The following is a 22,770-nucleotide window of genomic DNA, read 5'->3' as shown; positions in this document are numbered from 1 at the left end:
AGAAGTAAGTCTCTGGCCTTTCTAAATCATTTCATACTAGCAGTTTGCCTATCAGAAGCACCACATAGTGTCTGCACCATATGTTCAAGTCAATGGTTTTGAAAACATACCATAACTAATAGAAATGAATATTAATAGAAGAGTTAAGCATAAAGTGTACAACTAAGACTATGTGCACAAGTAGTTTTCACATAGAACTTCATGAAATTTTTAATGTGTGTGCAGCTGTATATAAGCTTCCTGTAGTACTAAAGATACTGTTCATGAATTATGCATGGTGTAATAATAATGTCTTGCACTTTCAGAAATGGGTCTGATGATTAATATATTCAAGCACAATGTGCAATGTATGTGAACACATAGCCAAGTTTGTGACACTATATTTAATAGTATGGGCATGTTGACACTGTATTTAATGCTGTACACTGTTCCAGTTAGGGAGGTTCAATTATTCTTGCAGGGGAATGTTTTTATGATACATGGTTGCAGACTAATGACCGACGGACACAATTTAACAAGGAAGCCAATCCTGGTATCTTTGACTTATCAACGTTTTGCCAATGAGACTTAATACATGGCAACACATCTAACCATAAAGCAATTCTCAGTTATACAATAAATTGAGATATGTCAGATATATTTGGTCTGCCCTACTCAGAGCTGTGAATTCAATCCCACAGCACACTATGGGATAAGTTAAAGAGCAATGACTTTACAAGTTTGAAAATCAAGTCATCAACATAGCAACTGCTGATAGTAACATGACAAAAAGAATAGAAATGTATCTGTACACCTATTTTTAGATCTCATTAGCAAGCCTTGGAGGCTTAATGCATTAGTTAATGAAAAAGGTCTGTAGACAGTATCCTATTACATACACATTTATATCCATGTAGCCACAGGTATGGTATCTGTAATTTACAATGGACCAAAAAACAGAAGTCAGAAAATAAAAAAAAAGATAAACTGTTGGTTATGTTTCAAGACATACCAGGTGAAGAATAGAACTTAACAGTGAAACAGAGCAACTCAAACCCTCCCAGTACTATCTTCTGAATGGAACTGCAACCATGAGCATCTGCACGCACGCATGTTATGGAGCAGGGTTTCTTAAACTTTTTTCAGTCGCGACCCCTTTTTATCACCGAGATTTTTTAGTGACCCCCAGGACCCCATAATATTTACAAAAATTTTGTGGGACTTCCCTAAGTATTGCACAAATCTGACACATGTGCGAGTTAAAATGTCAATTTTTAAACTTGTACTGTAATATACTATTGCAGTTTTAGGTCATTAACTTTAATTTCTAATTTTAAGACAGAAAAGTCATTAACTTTAATTTCTAATTTTAAGACAGAACAAGTGAAAATTTTAAATAAATAACAGACGAAATACAGCGTCACATGCAAAGCAAGGAAAACGAACGTTAATATTACAAAAAGAACACATCGAAACATTTTCGTTTTTTTCTTTGTCTGTATTGTCTTATCTTTATCTATTTTCAGATACACTATGTAAAGATATTTGGTAATTGTAAAATTATTATAATAAGTTAAAAAATATCAAAACTGCTAAAATTGTTGGCGAACCCTGCTGCAGATCCTGTAACCCACAGTTTAAGAAATTCTGTTATGGAGCAATGTAACCAAACAGGGAGATGAAAACGTTTTGTGTGGAACCCAGTATGAGTTATCAGAATTCAGGTCATTCCTCAGACACATGATTATTTTACACCCCTGCTGAATGGCTTTAAAATATGATGGAAAGGATCCATGCCAATTGAAGTTAGATAACAATTTATTCATCTTAATGCAGATAAATATCACACTTCATAGAGTGGACACTATTATCTGTAGTTCCACATTTTCAGGGAAAGCCTTGGATTATCTTATTCTAAGGATATAATGAAACTACAGAAATTGGTGGCATTTTTTTGTACTTTGATTGGCTTGCAACTTAAATCCATACTGCTTACTTTGAAAAAATGTATTCTGCATACCTTATAAAAAGGTTCATATGTGACAGAGCAAAGAATTGGTGAACTACTAATACAACCAAACTTTTTCAGCATTTCTACAATGAATAGCTTACGATCAAATGACAACCCTATAGCATTCAATAAAGAAACATAATTTTACGTTTAAATGATTATTTTACTACAGAATTTTAAGGCAAAACACTTATTCTTAAATTAATGCAATTCAAACTAAAATCAAATTCATAAAGATAATAAATCCAAAATTAAGACACAATAACATGCCGAACAAATACTAATTCAGAAGTCAAACAACAAAAATCAGCGTTATATTTTCAAAATTTTCACAGGACTAGTTTCGATGTTTTTACTGAACCACCATCCTCAGCTGCAAAACCGCAAATGAACAAGATAGGAAATAATGATTAGACAGGATAAGAAAGCCTGGACAAGAATAAGCAAGTGGCGCCATCTGTTGATGAAACCAGAACTAAAACATAATTTCTTTAAAGGCCGAAGGCAAAGATGGATTGGAATTAAGATCGTTAACTAGAACAGAAAGATTTTTTTGAATGTGAAATGCCTCTAGAAAATAGATTCTAGAAATTTCTAGAACTAAAACAGAAAGATTTTGTTGAATGTGAAATACCTCTAGAAAATAGATTCTAGAAATTTTCTAGAGGCATTTCACATTCAAAAAAATCTTTCTGTTCTAGTTAACAATCCTAATTCCAATCCATCGTTGCCTTTAAAGAAATTATGTTTTAGCTCTGGTTTCATCAACAGATGGCGCCACTTGCTTATTCCTGTCCAGGCTTTCTTATCTTATCTAATTATTATTTCCTATTTGTTCATTTGCAGTTTTGCAGCTGAGGATGGTGGTTCGGTAAAACCATCGAAACTAGTCCTGTGAAAATTTTGAAAATATAACGCTGATTTTTGTTGTTTGACTTCTGAATTAGTAAATCCAAAATTGTTCTTCTTTTGGATTTTCCATATCCATACAAATGGAGTTCTGGCTCAATAATATATCATAAAGGATTTGTAATCTACGCCTAAAATTCTAAAAGAAAGTGTCAATATAAACAAAACTTTTAATTCTTGAAAAAAGTGTAGACTTTTTAACAAACTTGAACATAACATTTGTAATTCAAGAACTCTGAAAACAGAATTTGAAATTATATGAAAAGTTAGCATTAGCATCTATCTGAAAGGAGAAAATGGACTATAAAACACATTTAGACTTTAAAAAAAAATTAATAAATAAAAAGCTAACAAAATTTAAATACATTTCAGTTCAACTTTCCAGTTGATTTACATTTAAGAAAACAAGTATAACAAGTATTCCAATCATATGGATTTTACATTTTGAAGACTATGCTTTTTTAAACTGTTACTCTTCAGTATAACGTATGGGTAATCATCTTGCGTTAATCAGCAGCTTCCCACTACAGTTACTTCAGAAGTGGTGCCTAAGTCACAGCTCCTCTTCTCTTTACAACAGTAATATATACTACCATTGCTACCCAGCATTAATTTACTTATTACACACTAATTTAATTTTATAGTGACTTTCTCATTGAAAATCTAAATAAAATTAAATTAACCATGCAAATAAAAGTAGTAAATGGAATTTCCACAAAATGCAGAAGTTTTATAGATTCAAACAGCTACTGTGGGGGGTGGAACTCCTTAACAATAACTGTGGGGGTGGAACTCCTTAACAATAAAATAAATGAAACTTAGTGTGGTTTAGAAATCAACTTAAATATTAAAAAAAGACAATATCCTGGAAGCTATTTTAATCTGAAATTCTTTCTTTATTTACAAATAATAAAAAAGATACTTAAAAGAAAGAGAAGATGAAACTATTTTTTAAATAAATTTTACAAAGAACATACAACAGTTATATCATTACAATGGACAAAAAAACCCAACAGAGAAACATAAACCCTAATACTTACTTCAACCACTTCTAAGTGAACAGTTCCCTTTCTTCTACTTCCTTCCACATAGAATTTCATCCGCATATAATTTTTACCATCCTTTTCATACTTGAGATGACTACAAATGGAGAAAACATTAGGATACTAAATTGCTGTGCATAATAATTCTGTAGATAACTTGAGGTATTAGAAGGACATAATAGAGACGAAAAACTTTAGCAGAAGTGTCAGTTAATTCAACACTGTTTTATTTTGTAATAAAGCAAGCTTTGATAAACAAATATTGATTCACAGCTCATTATGGGTGTATTATACAACCCCAGAATGCTGTACAGCTTACATTTTCAGATAAAGGATGAAAGACACAGAAAACTATGATTGGCTAGCTGTAAGTGAAGCAGGAAGAAAGGGTGGCACAATTAGTAACCGTGATATTAAGAGACTTGGTTCCTTTGCTAAATGTTGAATTGCGATTGCATAAAAATATCTGCAGTCCTGCACTTAATGGCATAATGTGGAGTAATTTACAGATGATGTACTTTAAATTCATATATCAGTAGTTTTAACAAAGGAAGAGGATATAGCCATATTAAAATGAGGAATTAAAAGTATTATTGCTAAATTTAGCAGTTTTCTTTCATATATATATATATATATGACTAAGAGGATTTGAAATAATGGATATTTTTACAAAAAGTATTGAACCAAAGGTATGCCACTAAAGAATTATGCATACATTGAGTTGAATATTTAAACTTTTGTGCTCAGAAAAGGCGCAAAATAGAAATAGGCAGTATTAGCAAAACTGATTGAATCTATTTTAACTTGCATCCATGAACCTAAAAAGTTCATTTTAAATACACAGCTATTGAACATTCTTCAACTCTGATAGCCTAGTTATGAAGAGTGTAAAATATTTATTTTTGTTACATAAAAAAGCATTTAGGGAAGAAAATTCCTTTGAAGACCCTAATGGCAAAGATTGGAATAGCTTACAGAATATTTGAAAAATGACCGAAATTCTTTATAGTCTCTGGACCATTCTGTTTTTCAAGCAGTCCAGCATCTCTCACACCTGCTGATATGCATTCTTCCAGGTTCTAATTTATTTTCTAGATGTTTAAGTGAAAAGCTACTGTTCGTATCAAAAAGGTCTTTGCTGATCATACTGAATGCAGCAGTACCTCCTGTCCCCTTCCCCCAAAAGACGCAGACGCTATACGCATATTTTCATAAATTTACAAACATTCATGGTTTTGTAAGTCTATTTTATTGAAATTATTCAAATTCTTTAAAATTTTCTCCATGGAAGGAATAGTTAAAAAATAAAAGACAGTTAAATGATTAAAAACTTAAACTATATGTAAATGTTAAAATTTAAATTGCAGAAAAATGAAAAATTTGTCTGAAAATGTAATGCTTAAAAGTGAAAAGTAACAATTTAAAATATGCAGTGATTAGTTCAAATACGACTTGTACTATACATTGTTTATATATTTTATAATGCAAATTTTTTTTAGCAAAAAGCTTTCAAATTGGAAGAAAAAAATTGTGTGGTTATAAAGTTTTCGAAAGAACAGGAAGAATTTACAATTACAAACGAGGTTATCTTTGAATTCTGAAGCTGCAAGAAGAAAAAGGGAATTATAAACTGGATCCTTAACACAAAGGCCTTTGAAAGAGATAAGTGGTTAAGACTCCAGGGACATTAAACTTGACAGTTCACCTCACCTTTTCAGCTCCAGCTTGGAAAATGGGGAAAAAAGACATGGCCACTACAAAGGACATCCCACTCCTTTTAAACAGGGGGGAGCCAAAGCTAATATAATGGCCATCTTGTCCCCAAAAGGTTAACTATTAAGGCTTAATTTTTTATTTGCATTTTGAAAATAAAAATGATTAAAGTCTGGGACCTGCCTTTTACAGAACAACATACACAGTAGATTATCTTCAAAGTTATAGGATCCTATCATCTAAAGAAGTATTGTGTTAACAGGCAAAAAGGATCAGCTAAATATGGCTAATAAAATAGTAATAAACTGGAACAATTACCAGTGGGAAGTGACTAGCCATAGTGTTCTAAACTGAACGTTTGGTAAAATCAAAGAACCTAACAAAATAGTAGAAATCGACAAAAGCTTTTAACAAAGTGTAAGAACGAAATGGGTTGAACACAGATTGTTTTTAAAATAAAGAGGCATCAGCTGCTTTAGAATTCTACGGAATGACAGCTGCAACTTTGGCGGGATCTCTGCCAAATTTCATAGTCGACAGGATAATGCATCAAGTCGACAGGATATACATCAAGTCTGTAAAAGCTGAACTATATATGTATATATAAACTCACATACACTGTGCTAACACATTTGTCTGACAGAAGCTGCAAGCAATATAGTGTTATGTTGCCATAAAGAGATAGGGTTGAAGACATGAAATGTTGCTGCATATCCTGGTTCTTTTCTCAGCAACAGAATAGAACTATATCCATGGCTTTCAGCATAAGTAATGAAAGAACATGAATCAATTCACTTTAAAATGCCTTTAGGAAGATACTTTTAAAATTGCTTTGTCATTGTTAATTAATTGATTATCAGTGAGATATAAGAATTTAAAATATCTACATCATATTATGATACATGAGACTTATTAACTCTTCAAGGAAACCAAATTTTCAATTGATAATATTTTACATAGGGGTAAAAAATTTTTTTATTGATGATATAAAAAGATTTTTTAAATATATATTTAGTTTTCAGACATATGATTGATTCCATCAAATCCAAAAATCAAAATGAAAATTAATTTGTTCTCCTAATGGTAACAATGATTTAGTACAGATGCTTACAGACTGAATTAATAGTCAGGATCATTTAATTTAGACAAAGCACAGGAGGACTGCCTAAGCTTTACAAAAATTATAAAAAACATTTTCCACAGCAATAGCTAGAGAAAATAATATTAAATAATTTTGAAAATTCAATTAACATCAATGTATTTTTAGCCACAGTTTTCCACAAATAATTAAGTTTACTTTATGTCTTGTCAGTGACATCTAGACATTTAACAAAAAATTTACAAAGAAACATTTTCAAATACATGCAAAATTAAAATATTATTTGTCATGTTAGAAGAGATTATCACAAAAAATGTTCCCAAAATTAATCCAGTTTGTCATACAGCAAATCTCCTGATTTGAATATTAGTGTCAAATATTCTGCTTTACTACTTTTGGAAAAGTCTGAATAGGTCACATAGTCCAGAAAATGGAAGTGTAAAAGCATCAAAGGTTTTTCTCCTCTATGACCAAGAACAACAGGAAACTTACAAAAATACATTAAACAAATAAATAAATAAAAAAGCAAGAATGAAATAGGAAACAAGACATTAAATGAGTGACAAAAAATAGAGCACGGAACTAATTTGCAGCATGGTTTAACAACACTACTCCTTCTATGTGACCAAGCACACTTTTATGAAGCTGTAGAAATGCCTTTATTTTCCACGCAGCCAACTGCTGCACATCAACATATAAACATTATGATGGTGCAATTACTGTATGTACCATACAGCTACAAGAGAAATTAGATGGAACATTGATTAACAGGTAAATCCCAATACCTACGGATATTATCAAGTTCTACCATTTCAAGTGATGCTGTCAGGGTGTCTAAAGAGATGGTGTCGAAGTATCTTGCATCCTTCTTTCCCTGTTAGTGAATACAGGAAGAGGCTACTTGATGAACAGTTTTACATGCCCCTGCTCTATGTACACATGATGATTAAATTTATTAAAACCTTATATGGGATTTGGACCTAGTAGGCCCATCAGCATCATAGCTATGCTGATCATTTTACCAGTAGAGTATACTTCTAATGATTCAGTTCATGCCAAATACATAAACATTTAAGTAAATATATACCTTGACATACTGGATTTCGGCGAGTTTTTTGGCATACACTGGGCGCTTATTAACCAAGTAAAAAATACAAAATTTAAATTCTTGTGAGTATTCTTTTCTTCCAGTCCAATTCTTTTTTTTTTTTTTTTAATATTTGAAAATTATTACAACTTTCTCAATTATGGTAGCAAAGATGTATATTAAATACAGATATTTTAACAGATACTCTACAAATACAAAAAGCATTTTGTCTACTTCAAATTAAACATAAAAATAACTACAAACCTAACATGTCTTCGTCTTCCCCTAGAAGATAATTCACCATATCCTTTTATTGGTTCTCCAAGAGTATCAGCAACTTGAATATCATTTCGACATATCTTTAAAGCATCTGTGTATATGGAGTTAGGGCTTTGTCCAGAAAATAACTCTCTCAGTATTGCATAAAACATTATACCTAAAAAATAAAATAAATATAATACTAGAGAATAACTTGAAGTTTCCCCACAAAACTTTAATTTACACCATACAGCTGATTAAGATTCAGCTGAAACACATGCAACACTATCTATCTTTAATTTATTTTTGAGTAAATAAATTATGGATAGATAAACAAATATAAATAATACATGAAACTAAAAATTAATACCTGGTAGAGGAAATATGCATACCTGTCACACCAATTCCAGCAATAATAATACCAAGATAGCTTGCATCTTTGGCGGTCTGTTTGACTGTGAAAATAAATCGAGGCAACTATACTATGAGATGAAAGCAAAACATAAACACTTACATCAAGAACACAAAAATATATATGATAAACCAAAGCTTCAAGTTTATGTACGAAGGTCACTAAATACATCAGGAGGGAAAAAATTTCTTTTTGAAGGTAAAAATACCGATTTACATCTCATGTAATTATATATTTTGTTTAAAATATATGCATGCAATTGCTTGTGTAAAAACGGAATTTTTTTTAGATATTCATTAATCATTCATTAGTCATAAAACAAAGTCTTTTGGGTCTTAGCAAAATTATTTTTCTATTTATAGAGGTCACTAGTTAAGAATTTCAATGCATTGCACTGTTTATTTCCAGTTTAGTCAGTTAATCAACAAAAATATGTAAATTACTTCAATCACCTTAAACAAGTCTTAAACATGCAGGAATTCAACAATTTTAGGTTTCAACTGATTAATGAAGTTTTGTTTTCCTTGAAGAATCTATTCTGGATAGTAAGCAAGCATATAAGTTACCGAAGCAAAATAACATGGTACGACTGCACTTTAAATTTTCACCAAGTTCCCAAGTTTTCATATATATTTTTACAATTTTTTCTTCTCTCCTGCCCTCCTCACATAAGTGCATAAAAATTATCTCTTTAAATTCAGCATTTACACTAGAATGCTTTCACTAGTAACAGCAATTGCCGCTACTTTCTACAATATGTTTAATGAAAATAACAGGTTAAAATACCAATTAATTTAAACATATCTAGTCGCATTCTTTTAAAAAAATTCATATAAAGATCAACAATTAATTAAAGAATATTTCTTTTAAATAAAAAATTTATCAAACAATTAAGTATGTTTCTTTAGTTTATGAACAGTATTTCTAGAATATCATTTAATATTTACATGGGAGTTATTATTCATACATAGAGAATATACAGAAATAATCATAAAGTTATTAAACTGATAACAGAATAACCAAGAATATGACAGATACTTTTTATACTATAAAATATCACATAATGAAAACAACGATCAAATATTAAAAAGAAATTATTTCTCTGACACTTCTGCATTAGTTGGAAGCTTCCCATATGTCACAAAAAATACTGCCACTGACTCCTATTCCCGAGTTTGGCAACCCTAGAAGCAATTCTGGATTGTTTTGAAAGATGAGATTTTTTTTTTTTCCAGTTATTTCCTTTTATTGTTCATGCTATTGGGGGTGGGCTAAGTGGCAAGATGATTATAGCTTCTTTTAAATTCAATGTCAACTTAAGAATAATTTAAGGATGGGTATATAATCACCATGATTTCATTTTTACTGTATTCTCCATGGAATATTCTCTGGAAAATGGCAATTTGTTTTGTTTAATTTTTGCTGCATTTTGCATCATGTATTTACTAAATTGCCAAGAAATGATGCAGAAGCAATCCAATATTTTCATGCTTATGTTATTTTGCCAAAAAATGTTAGGTGTTTCAAATTTCACACAGTGAAACTGTGTGAAATTTTACACGATGGAAGACATATGATGGAAACGTACAGTTAGTAACAACTGAGAAAGTATTAATAAAAGAACTCAAAACTTGTTTGAGAGAAGTTGCCTTCTTACCTGCTAGTTATTAAAATTGCTCACCATGAAAGTGGCATACAACAATGTCAAATTTACATGAAAAGTACTGCATGCAGGGATATGCAAATTATTAGCATTCCTGCACATGTGCACAATGCAAAACCATAACAGAGAATGCTTCAAAATTAAACCGACATTCCTCAGTCTCTCTCTACCAGACATCCACTCTGAAGTGTTTTGGTAATTAGTCCAATGAAGTCAGTCTGTAATTATTAAGTCTGATGTTTAATTTTTGGTCTGTGTATTTTTATAGGAAAATGAATTACAGCACAATACAACCAGGTTCCTTTCCGAAATTTCATGCATGTTCAAATATTTCAATGTATAAGGGAATGGTATGATTATTTAATTTCAAAACAATGCCCGTATACACATTTTACGTTTTTAAAACCTCAAGACAACCCTTACATTTAACCATTAGGATACCTCATGTAATGTTATCATAAAAAGATAAATTATTTTAGTTCTTTTGGAAAGAAAGTTACATTTTTAAAAATGGAAATTTTAGTTTGTAATTAGAAAGCCAACAGATTTTATAAAAAGTAGTTACAGATTTGATAATGAAGCAAAATTAGAATTGCTATATTTAAAAAAATTTTAATATCAGGAAAGATGAATTTTAGTACAGTAGCATATTTTTTTTTTTTTTGTAATTTCTTACATGCATATGATACAATACCATCATGCGATATCACAGATTTCCATTTTTTTTAATATTATGGCCTACAAAATTCTTTATCATTAATAATTATTAAAAGAATGCTTTTCAGATACTTTCTTATATAAGTAACTATTTCAGCGAACTCATAAAAACACCCAGAAAATGCTCCATACATAGCAGTTATGGTAAGTAATCCACAGAAGTTTAAAGTTTAATTAGATTACTTGGGAACTTTCATAAAGCTTAATAAAAAGTCCACTAAAAATTTTAGTAATTGGGAGGCGTAAAAAAAAAACAGATTTCAGATAAATACAAATAAATATCATCCTTCGTTAAAAGATTGTTAATATTCCAATTTATTTTATGTGCATAAAATTAAATTTAAGATTTTTTATTAAAGATATTGATATGATTCAACATCCATAAAAAAAAGAAGCAAAAGACTGGAATATTATACCTTTTCCTCCTATGGTAAGTTCTGTATTTTCATTTTCTTTTACTTCAGGTACTGAAGAGTTTTGGTTTGAATTTGAGCTCTTCCAACGAAAAGTATCATGAACGCCTAGACACAAAGATTGTTTGAAAAAAACAGCCATTTCTTTTGTGCAGGAAAGTCGATTGGAAAAGGATGGTACATTTCGAAATGTGCAAGACCAAGGACCAGAGGCTATAAACTGTACTCTAGATAACATACCTTGGGGGAAAAATTTTAGAACTTTAAAAACTTTATCATACTGTAAATAATAGATAAGATAATAAAGACAATCTTTATTTTAACTTATAAACTGCAAAATATTACTAATGAAAAAAAGATCAGTATATAATCAGTGTCATGCTGCAATACGCCATTATTCATAAAAATGTCCATTCTCAAAATAAAATGTTATTTAACAGGAAATTATATTTATCCATTTGTAAAATATGTGTGTTAGGAAAACAGGGAGTAAGACCAAATTTGTACAGATGTATTATACAGTACAAAGTCCATAATCCGGACTCGTCGGGACTTCGGCGATTCCGGATTATAGATCATCAATTTAAATATGGTAAGATAGCATGCAGAAATTATACAATTAAAAATACGAAACTGTAATTTATGAAATAAAGAGCAATTATGATCTAAAGGGTATAAAATTTGGAAAAAAAAAAAAAAAAAGCTTAATATTTATTTGTCTACTTTATTAAACATTTCTTTCAACGCGCGCATGCATAATGTATGCACATTCTCTATGCACATGCGTAAAGTTTGTGGCTTTGAGGTCCAGATTATAGATCATTCCGGATAATGGATGTCCGGATTACAGACTTTGTACTGTATGATTAAAAGTATCCAAACACTGCTGGAAAGAGTCAATTTTCTAGTTATGTAACAATGCATGCTGAAGTGGATATACAAGGAAGAAATCAGGTTCAGAGACATCATAGCAAAGTGAAAGAGACATCAGCTACATGAATTTGAAAGAGAAGCAAAGGAAGTATCCTGGAAAAATCTGTTCATGGAATTTTGGCAATGATTAAGTTGACATTTTCTAACAATGAAATTATTAAAAGCTTTAAAAAGATGACAAACTTAATAATAGCTGTTCAACCAAAATCAGAATGGCCACTTGCTATATGTTATATGAAGCAAAGAATCTTGAAACTTTGCAAGTGAAATGCCCATGTTTGAGCACAAAAAATACTAAGTGAATAACACTTATAACAGAATATTGTTTCTTAAGTAAAGTTTGGCAAAGAATATATTATAGTATGTTCTTGTTCCTCGTAGACTGATCTTAGTTCCCTGGTTTCTGCGAAGAGAAATATATAGAAACTTATCTTAATATTTTTGACAATTCAGAATTATCCACACAGAGGTTATACTTTCATGTGGAGTTATTCTCAGTTCAGAAGTCTGATTCCAGCCAAACAGCATATGCCGCTAACACACGATTCTCTGATACACATGCCATGGAAATAGATTTGGCAGCCAAGAGCTCCAATCTAAATTATATAAATATATGAAATGATGAGGAATGTCATTTGAGAGCCAGGTCCCAATGCCAAAATTTGTTGACCAAAGTGACTACTGCCTTGCTGCAAGTATTTCAGCAGCAAAATATCCAAATCTAGTGGCCATCTCTTCCTCACTGCAGCCACAGGGATACCCATTCTACGCTAATTTTTACTGTATAGGTATGTATATGTTACTGTGAAAGACCGAAATTGGAGAATGTCGACATTCTCCGTTTAATGTCAACACATACCAAATACGTCGGTGAAAGACCGAATATTTGGTTATATTCTTGTACATTCGGACCATCACCGGTGTATGTCGACAATTACAGATATACTGTGGTGGAGGTCGAAAAGAGAAGTTGAGTTCAACAGAGGGGTGACTGTCTGTCGCCAAATCCTTTGCTTTGCTGCAATTGAAGTTATGTAGCATGAATTTGTTATACTGTGGAAAACTGTTTGTCAGTCTTATGCTAAGTTTGATAATACATCAAATGTTTTCTTAATTTTTTTTAAAATCCGATACACTAATTTATGTTGAATGGATATTGCAGTGAATTGTGAACATTTCTTGAAAAGTTAAACGCATTAATTGCGAGTAAACGAGAAGACAATTGTTTTATTTTTCAAACACAGCTTTCAAACACATCTCTCCTCACTGGGATTGATTACTCCTTATGAAGCTATGTTTGGCTTAAACCAAGAAGGGGCATTGTCTTTTTTGCCTGGCACACTAATTGCAAATATTGAAAACGAAGAACAACTTTTAAGAAATTGCTAATACTTTTGAAACCGAAGAACAGCTTGAAGAAACTGTTAATACTTTTGAATAAAATCTAAGCAGTGGCCATACCGAAAACCATATTCCAAAGAAAAATACTGAGGAGAACCTGCAACCTATCACGTCTTCATATCAAGGCTGGACTGAACAACACAAGTTAATTTCTATAAAAAGATCTATAAAGGCCGCGAAAGATAATGGACGTCTGGATTACAGACTTTTTACTGCAAGCAACGAAAATGTTATGAACCTCAAAAAAAATTTCTCCTTCTCAAATTCATGATACCATACAAATACAAGTCCCTGATGTCAACCATGGTCGTACAGATAGCTGAAATATGTTGGCAGTTGTTGTTGGAATAAGACTCCAGCTTTTAGAAACTAGCAAATAAAAATGACACCTTCAAGCAGCTTTATACCCGTAATCAGTTTGTAATTTGTAAAGAAAAGTTACTTTCCGTAGATGAGATACCTTCTCAAGTAATGTTGCCGAGAGAAGCCGCTGCAGCTAATTCGAGAAGTAGAGGGCAAGATTATACACGCTGTCACTGCAAAAGGAAGTGTTCCACAACTAAATGCAGTTGTAAAAGCAAGGGACTCTTGTGCAATTCAAAATGTCATAACAGTTTATGTTGTTGCAATAAATAAGATTTCAATCGCATAATTAAGTTTTTTTGTATTATTTTCTTTTCTTATTTAGAATATATTGTTTAAGTTCAAAAGTTTATTTATATGTGCTGTTACTTAGCATATTTTGACATATACAGTATAAATGCAAAACTAAAAAAAAAAAAAAGTTTTTTATCGACTCAATTAAAACTAAAAGCTTAACATTTATCCAAGCACGACTGCTGTCATTATTAAGAAGTCAAGAAATATCGAGTCGCCCTTCTCACGTTAGAATCAAAAGATACATATCAAGCAGTGAAAACGCCTCTTTAGAGTTACGAACAACTTTTCTCACCAAGGATTGGTTACTCCTCTCAGCAAGACAGACGAAAACGTTACGTCACCTGAAGTATGGAGAAAAAAATGCAAATCTCCAACGTATTCATCATTAGTTCATGGTTAATGTCGACATTTGTCGGTCTAAGTCAGAAATAAGGATATTTGGCAAATATTTTGGACATGCACCAAGCGACTATATGAATGTTGACATTCACTGGTGAATGTCGACATTCTCCAAATCTCGGTCTTTCACAGTAACATATACACACCATAACTCTTCTGCAAGCACTGGGATGATCTCATAGTGTATTTGCAAGTTTGTCCTTGTTTCCCACTCTCCTGCATGAATATAACTTCTATATACCTATTCATTTTTAGCATTCCTTGCAAAGTTGGACTTTTTGATATAAAACATATTGCATAAACAATGGCACAATTATACATGACATCTTAGTAAATTATAGTTCATGCTAAACAATTCCTTCTTCTAAAACACAAGTTCGGATAAATCAATTCATGACATGGTTCTAATGTTTTACTTTGGTTTCAATCATTTCAGAGAGTACGGATTATATTTCTAGTGCTTTTGCATCTGATAAATTTATGGATACTTCATAAACGTATGTGTTCCCATGCCTAAAGATAGCAGACGTCAGGGAATTACTCAGACTTGAATTTATAATTATGTCCAGAGTTGAGATCTAAATCAACACAAGTCTGGGATTTCCAAATGAAATGCTACGATATTTGGAGAAGAAATTATTATAAGGAGGAAGCCTATGAAATGTTAGCCCCTAAAGAGTTCTTTCTTTTATATACACTACCTGATAAAGAAACTGCAGCACTCTGAAGATTTGGTTACATAATAATGCAAACTCAATGATTTATGTAAATGATCTAAAATGCAAGTTTGTCACAAGATAAATTAGACAAATCAAAAACAAAGAAAGATCAGAAGAGTCAACATTTGGCATCCTCTGCCACCACAGAAAACCCGTTTTTCATCTCAGAAGATGCATGTAGTTAATGACTGGCAGATGCTGCTGAGGACATTTTCGAAAACCAGCTTCTATTTTATCATGGGCAGCTGCTAAGTAAGAATCTTGAAGCAATAACAGACAGGTCTAGTTCTATGATAATTGTTAAATGCCATACTACTCAGCAATATTATATCATAATTTGGAATACCATCATCATGATAATGATAACCTTCAGTTTATATTAGAGGCGTAATGACAGACAGCACAATGCTATGTGGACAAAAAGCTGCAACTGGTTGTACTACTCTAACTTCATTGCTTGAAAAATACTGTTTTCTAGCTACATAACATGTGAATGCATAGGGCAATTACCAGCAGAAAAACTCTGCAAGGTTCTCAAATGCTTCCTTGTCCATCAAGGTATCCAGATTTCACATCAATCAAGCAGTTAAAGTGATATCACTCGCCATCTTTTATTTGATCTGCTTCATCCTCAGATGACGGATGAACTGTGGAAGATGGTCAAAACTATACACTCCTCAGGATATTATCTGCATACTGATTTCATAGCTGTTCTTTGAATGATTGCTTCTTGCATCACTGCAAGAGGTTGCCATGTCTTTGTACAGGTTCATAAATATATCCACACATGGAAGTTCAGGACTTTAAGGGTTATCAGTAAAAAAAAATAAGGAGTTTCAGCAAATGGAAATTGAATAAATTATAGCAATTATCTGTGCAATCACCTTTATTCTTGGATATTACTCTTATATATGCCCTCAGATGTATGACGATATAAGTTCTGTGCTTTGCTTTTGGTGCAATGTTGCTTATATGGCAACCCTTTTGACATTGAAACTTGATTTTGCTGGAGTGGCTTTATTTGCTGGTTGGTTGTTTTGGTGGGAGTTTTGAAATGGCTTACGTTGCAATGAAAGACGTGGTGGCAAAATTTCAGTCATGTATTTTAGATTACGTGCAAAGAAAATTTAGTATTAAAATGTATGACATTGGAGTTGTTGATGAGTCTTTTGTTCACAGGTGTGTTTATGCGGATCGAAGTGTATTTTTAGGATTTCTGTGGGAGTCAGAACTTCTGAAGCAGAGTTTGGCGTTTCCGAAACGCGGAGCTAATATGAGAACTTGTACGAAGAATGGCATTTCTGCTGGACTTCTGTGGGTTTGTAGGCAAATGGTTGGGGGTAAAGCACGTGGCTATCGCAGAAAGAGGTGTGATATAGCAAGATCGCAGCACTTTTGTTCACAGACGTTGTGTGGCTAGCAAAATTTTATTCACGAATGTATGCTGGACTTTGTATGCTCTGTGTCTTAGAAGATAGGGGGAAGTGTATAGTGGTTGAAATTGATGAGTCTAAGTTCGGCAAAAGGAAATATCATCATGGCCATCATGTTGAGGGGCAGTGGTTGTTTGGAGGTATGGAAAGAGCATCAGGGAGGTTGTTTTCGGTGGCTGTGGCATGATAGAAGTAGGGAAACTCTGTTGCAGTGCATTAAAGAGTCGATTGAGCCTGGTAACAACTATTTTTTCGGATGGCTAGAAATCCTACAAGAATTTAGGAAAAGAAGGTTTTGAATCATAGTACCAATTTTGTGTATAGTGAGTCTGGCTGTCATATAAATACAATAGAGAGTACGTGGCGGCATGTTAAAGCTACATTGACTACTTATAATCGGAAATGAGATTTTGAGTTTTATTTGGCAGTTTATATGTTTTTTCATTACTGTTCTGAAATGGGAGAAAATCTTTTCAACAAATTTGTGGAAATTGTAAGAACTGTTGAGTGGGATAACATTAAAATTTGTTTGTAGAATATTTGATGAAAGTGTTTGTGTTCCTTGTTTTGAATTGTTATTTCGCTGATGTTTGAAATCGATATTTCTGCTGTTTGAAGAAGCATTCACAATGGTAAGTACATCTTATTTTGTAGAATGTTATGTTCTTTTTTTTTTTGCTATGAATTTCTGTCATTATTGTTGTTTTTTGAATTGTTTGTCATTTATTTTAGTTTACGCTGGGCCGGTATTCCAGAGGTCTGTGGTTCGATTCCCAGCGAAGGCGGTTGCATATTTTTCATCTTTTCTGCTTCCAATTAACCTAATGTCTCTACAGTATTTCAACAACATTGAGCTAATTCTTATTTAACACCTTTTAGTAATTCCTGAATTATTTTCTTTTTAAAAATTTTCATATGTTTTCAGAAGCTCATATTAAACCACGGATATTTAATTTGTGAGTACTGCACTTCCATGGAATGTTTTCATCCGAGACACTAATTTACTTTTTTCCTCCCTTACTGAGAATAATGTCATACATAAAATGACAATTTAGATATATGCAAAACATGTAAAGGTATTAAAAATATGAGAAAGTCATATATAAATTTTTATAAAAGAATCATACACAACCAAAGCATTAACCCCCTTCACTCAGCATGTTATAAAATACTGAATACTGAGTTGCCAATAAGTTACAAATTCAGTATAAATTGTATTAATTACAAATTTGATCAGTGGTGTCGACATCACATTTAATCATTTTATGAAGTGGTAGGAATTATTCTTTTTTCCTATCTCTAGAATTTATTACCATCAAAACAGTGTCAGCATACTGTATAGAATCCTACAAATTCCTCACCCTACAATTTTTATTTAAAACAATCTGCTACTAACAGAAATATACATTTATGTATATTTCTAATAAATAAATGTATACAGGTAATGTATACATTTATTTATTAGAAAATTTTCATAAATGTATACAGGTATATACATTTATGTGTGAGAGACAGAAAAAAGTTGCCTTAAAATGATTTGCAGTATTTAAATATGATATAGAGATCAGGCATTGCACATGTCATGCACTTGCATGAGATCCGACTCATCATATCCCCATTTATATAGAGCTATAAACTCTTACTTCTGGTTAGAGTACACAGAAGGGTACCCCCTTGTATTATCGCAAAGTTGCAGTTTCATTTATTGCCAAGTTGTTGTTTCATTTATGGTAGTCTGAGTACTTGAATGGTATGCAAAACCTATTATGACATAATCAGTTGCATGATTGCAGTAAATTTGTAACGGCTTGTGATGTGTGTTGGTTAGGAAGTATAAAACTTGTTTTGTGGTTTAGACGGTGAAATGGCTGAATGTGGAAAGATTAATTTGAAGTTTCTGTACAATTTGGAAAGAAAGAGGAAAAGAGCATTACTTGACTGGTATGTAAATGAAGGTTTACTTAGTAGCCATTATTAGCTGTCCTGTTTGAAGGATGGAAACGCGTATGGTTGAACGTCGGAAATGCGTACGGTCGAATGTCATTACGGAGGATATTTTTTACTTTTATTTTGTGAATTTATGTGGCAATGCCAGTATACAGATTCTAGTTCAGATAATTTTAGGAAGCTTTTGGATGCTGTTAAGGAATTTTGTTTTACTGAAGACGTGTTAATTCATAAATAGGGTAAGTGGATATTTCCTTTGTGTAGTGCAAGGATGAATTTCCTTTTTAAAATGATTTCATTGTTTGATTTAAAATGTAGTTTATTGAGATTATATATTTTTTTGTTGGCCGCTCCTTTGACTTTTTGGTTGATCTTTACATTATGGTAACTTGGCGTTTTTTTTGCGAAAATTTGGCGACCAACTCTCCTACAGCAACCCTCTATTTTTTTTTCCCGCCGCCATTTTGTCTTCACGAAGTAAAGACGTGTTTCTTTTCTTTTTATCTACTGAACACTTCTTCCAACAATCTACTAGCCGAATTACACTTATGCTAGAAATTTTATCTAACAAAACTGCTTAATCATGACAAATATTCACTGCAAAATTGGGAAAAAGTGCACAATACCATACTCCTTACGCGTTTTTCAAAATAACACATACACATAAATCATGTACACGCCGACTTATTTTTACTTAAAAAAACATCCCAGAATTGCACAAAAATGGCATTGCGCACACTCTTCACTATATCCATGTACACTGCTTTTTTCTCATAAATTAGAAAAATTTCACGAAAATACATGACAATTTTCTCAATCTTTAAACCCGGTAAAAAGAACATATATGAAATTACCTGATCGCGAAAAAGTATTTACCCTTTTCAAATATGAACATTTCCACATATAAAATAAATAAAATATCCAAAAACTTTTACCTCTAAATCATCTATTACATTATACACGTCACCAACGAATTCATACCGCAAGCATTACAAATACTTAGTATCAAATATTTAAATTATTTCCATGCACGTTTACTTCAACTTAAACGTATACCAAATTCTTACAAACATAAAATTCACAAAATAACTATCATTTAATTAAAATGTCACTAAACCATGTACACGCCGACTTATTTTTACTTAAAAAAACATCCCAGAATTGCACAAAAATGGCATTGCGCACACCCTTCTCTATATCCATGTACACTGCTTTTTTCTCATAAATTAGAAAAATTTCACGAAAATACATGACAATTTTCTCAATCTTTAAACCCGGTAAAAAGAACATATATGAAATTACTTGATCGCGAAAAAGTAATGAACATTTCCACAAATAAAATAAATAAAATATCCAAAAACTTTTACCTCTAAATCATCTATTACATTATACACGTCACCAACGAATTCATACCGCAACCATTACAAATACTTATTGTCAGATATTTAAATTATTTCCATGCATGTTTACTTCAACTAAAACGTATACCAAATTCCAACAAACATAAAATTCACAAAATAACTATCATTTAATTAAAATATAATTAAATTCAAAAACACTACTTAAAATATAAATGAGCACATACATTAAATTAATACATACATAAATACCCATTTCGAATTCACTTTAGTTATGGGCATGGGATCCAAAAATTCACGAACACTGTTTCACACAACACAGAATAAAGCCAAATGCAAAATTTCCAGATTTTTTCCCGATTTCCCCCCTTTTCCGATTAAAGAACCGTAATTCGTCCATTAATATCACATGACATATCCCATGATCTCTCATTTCCCTCACACAAAATAATGCGTAATCGGAACTGACTACTGCTCACATTATTACCAAAGTGCCAGGTAGTAACCTTTATCGCCTCCAAAATGTCGCCAAACTACCAGTTACCATACTGTAAAGATCAACCGACTTTTTAAGTGAATATAGTTCGATGTGTACATGGATACCGAGTTTGTACAATTCTTTGTCTTGTGTTTTTGGCTTTGTATAGCACCAAAAATCGCCATTACACAAGCCAAAGAATTGCACAAACTCATTATCCATGTACCGCCAAAAATCGCCAAGGGGTACTCGTAAATATACTTTTACCTTACTTTTTTTAGATCATTAACAAAAAGTTGGAATACTATCACTTGCAAGACTCTGAAAGAAACCTCATACAGCCTCACTGTGCAATAATTTGAGCTAGACAGGTTGAGAAAGGGCTGTGAGCTTGATATTTCATTATATATAGCTACTATCAGAATCATAATTTGACAAACAGCAAGCAAAAAATTTACAAGCACTTTTCTTTCTGGAAAACAATCAAAAACTGGATGCAAACAATCTGGTTAATTATGGCAAGAATACTACCTGAGGAAAAGAATGCTTTTATGGAGTACTTTCTGGAAAACAAGGCCATAATTATTTTACATATGACAAAAATCATAAAATCCTTCAAAGCAGCTCATTCTGCTACCAGGAAGAAAACCTACAGGGAAGTAGCAGTATCTTATAGCTTAAAGCTTTCATGTGCCATCTTTCTAATTAATAATATACTCGAGTCCGCTATTAAAAACACATGACAAAGCCCTTGTAAGCTGTGGTCTCTGAACATTTGAAGAAATGTAATTATAGCAAATGTTATTCCTCTGAAGTAAAAGACTCAATTTTTTTAAAATCAAAACATGGCAGAGGTAGGGGAAAAAAAAAAAAAAAAAAAGAAGTGAAATTCTTTAGAGAACAAAATGATAAAATATTATTAAAAGTCTAGCAAAAGTAAAATAACACTGTTAATAAAACCGCATAAATCGGATTACTAAAGCAATTAAAACTAGGACATACGACAGTATACATGTAATAAGAGCTATTAAGAATACTAGGCATGATACGAACCCCTAACATTTTTATGATTCTATGTTAATTTTTAACGAGAAAAATATCATTGAACAATGTTGCCAATTCGCAAGATGCTCTTTATTTGCACAACGACAGAAAATGGCTATATCAACTTAAAAAGGATTCACTCTGAGGTATAAGAATCTCTTACCACTCACACCAATTCAAAAAACGAAAAATTCTTACTTGTTTGGGGAAGGGGATTTATACAACAGAAAATATGGCGCTTAAGAAGCAACAATTTTTATTGCTTTCTTTCGAAACTGACAAGTTCATAGAATTAAATCTATATACAAAACTGCAGTTTTAAAGCACCATCAAAACACAAACACGTTTGTTTATTTCAATCTGGCAAGTAAAATTTTTCCGTTAAACGTGTTGAGTTGTTTTCTTACTACTTGTGGTAAAAACACAGCTATCTTTTTGAAAATACATTCTCATATTTAATTACACGAAGTCTTATCTCTTAATTTTTCGCACACAATACAAAGCGCATGCTTACAGAAAGAAAAACTAGGAAAAATACTTTTCTTGAGGACAAACAGACATATTTCTCCTCATGAGAGGAAAAAAAACGTAATAAAAAGTAGAGTGCATAGTCAAAAGAAAGCTAAACAAATATTTTATTCAGTGCCTTGAAATTAAATATGCCAGTTATATTGAGATGCAAAGCTGAGATCTGAACGGACTATTTTGCGTGAGAATACCTTCCCCATATGTCTCAGAAACCAAATCAGAGGTTTTGAGTTTTTCTATCATCGCTGAATTTAAATTTAATTAGAATTAAGGAGATTAGAACAGATCAACACCAAACGTGAATCTTGGAGGCCATGTATCCACTACTAGGAGATCATCATTCGTTCAGTGGTGTTCGATCCGAAGTCCTTTACTACTAGATGTTTATCATTCCCCTAAGGACCTGTAAAAGTTCGTTTAAAATGGAAAAGTCCTGTGCACTTATAATAAAAGTCTTCAGTAGTGAAGAAGTTGATCAGGCATTGCGTCATCTATCGGCCACAGATGAAGTCTAAATAATAACTAAGAAGAACTAATAACTTTGGCATATCTTTTCGCAATGGCAT

General features: G+C 32.0%; 1 protein-coding gene across 5 annotated transcripts in view; it reads right to left on the bottom strand.

Moving 5' to 3' along the window:
- LOC118193382 (mitochondrial import inner membrane translocase subunit Tim21) overlaps positions 1-22,054 on the bottom strand; it is a 54,096-nt gene extending 32,042 nt beyond the window's left edge. For 2 of the 5 annotated variants that reach the window (XR_004758915.2, XM_035364484.2), the window contains exons 1-5: positions 21,875-22,053; positions 11,308-11,544; positions 8,492-8,554; positions 8,106-8,277; positions 3,940-4,039 (exon numbers count right to left, since the gene is read on the bottom strand). Coding sequence is in view for 4 of the 5 variants with exons in the window: in XM_035364484.2 (XP_035220375.1) it covers positions 3,940-4,039; positions 8,106-8,277; positions 8,492-8,554; positions 11,308-11,542 (570 nt within the window). In the remaining variant the exon portion in view is untranslated. Of the gene's footprint in view, positions 1-3,939; positions 4,040-8,105; positions 8,278-8,491; positions 8,555-11,307; positions 11,545-21,874 lie in introns of all 5 variants that reach the window. The other 3 variants (XM_035364471.2, XM_035364463.2, XM_035364478.2) reach the window with 2 other exon arrangements.
- Positions 22,055-22,770: the final 716 nt, after the last annotated feature.

The sequence above is a fragment of the Stegodyphus dumicola genome, chromosome X1, assembly GCF_044657685.1.
Source record: "Stegodyphus dumicola isolate Sdum_Otavi_A_Nest chromosome X1, ASM4465768v1".
Lineage (NCBI taxonomy): Eukaryota > Metazoa > Arthropoda > Arachnida > Araneae > Eresidae > Stegodyphus > Stegodyphus dumicola.
This window is presented reverse-complemented; position numbering and strand designations above follow the sequence as displayed.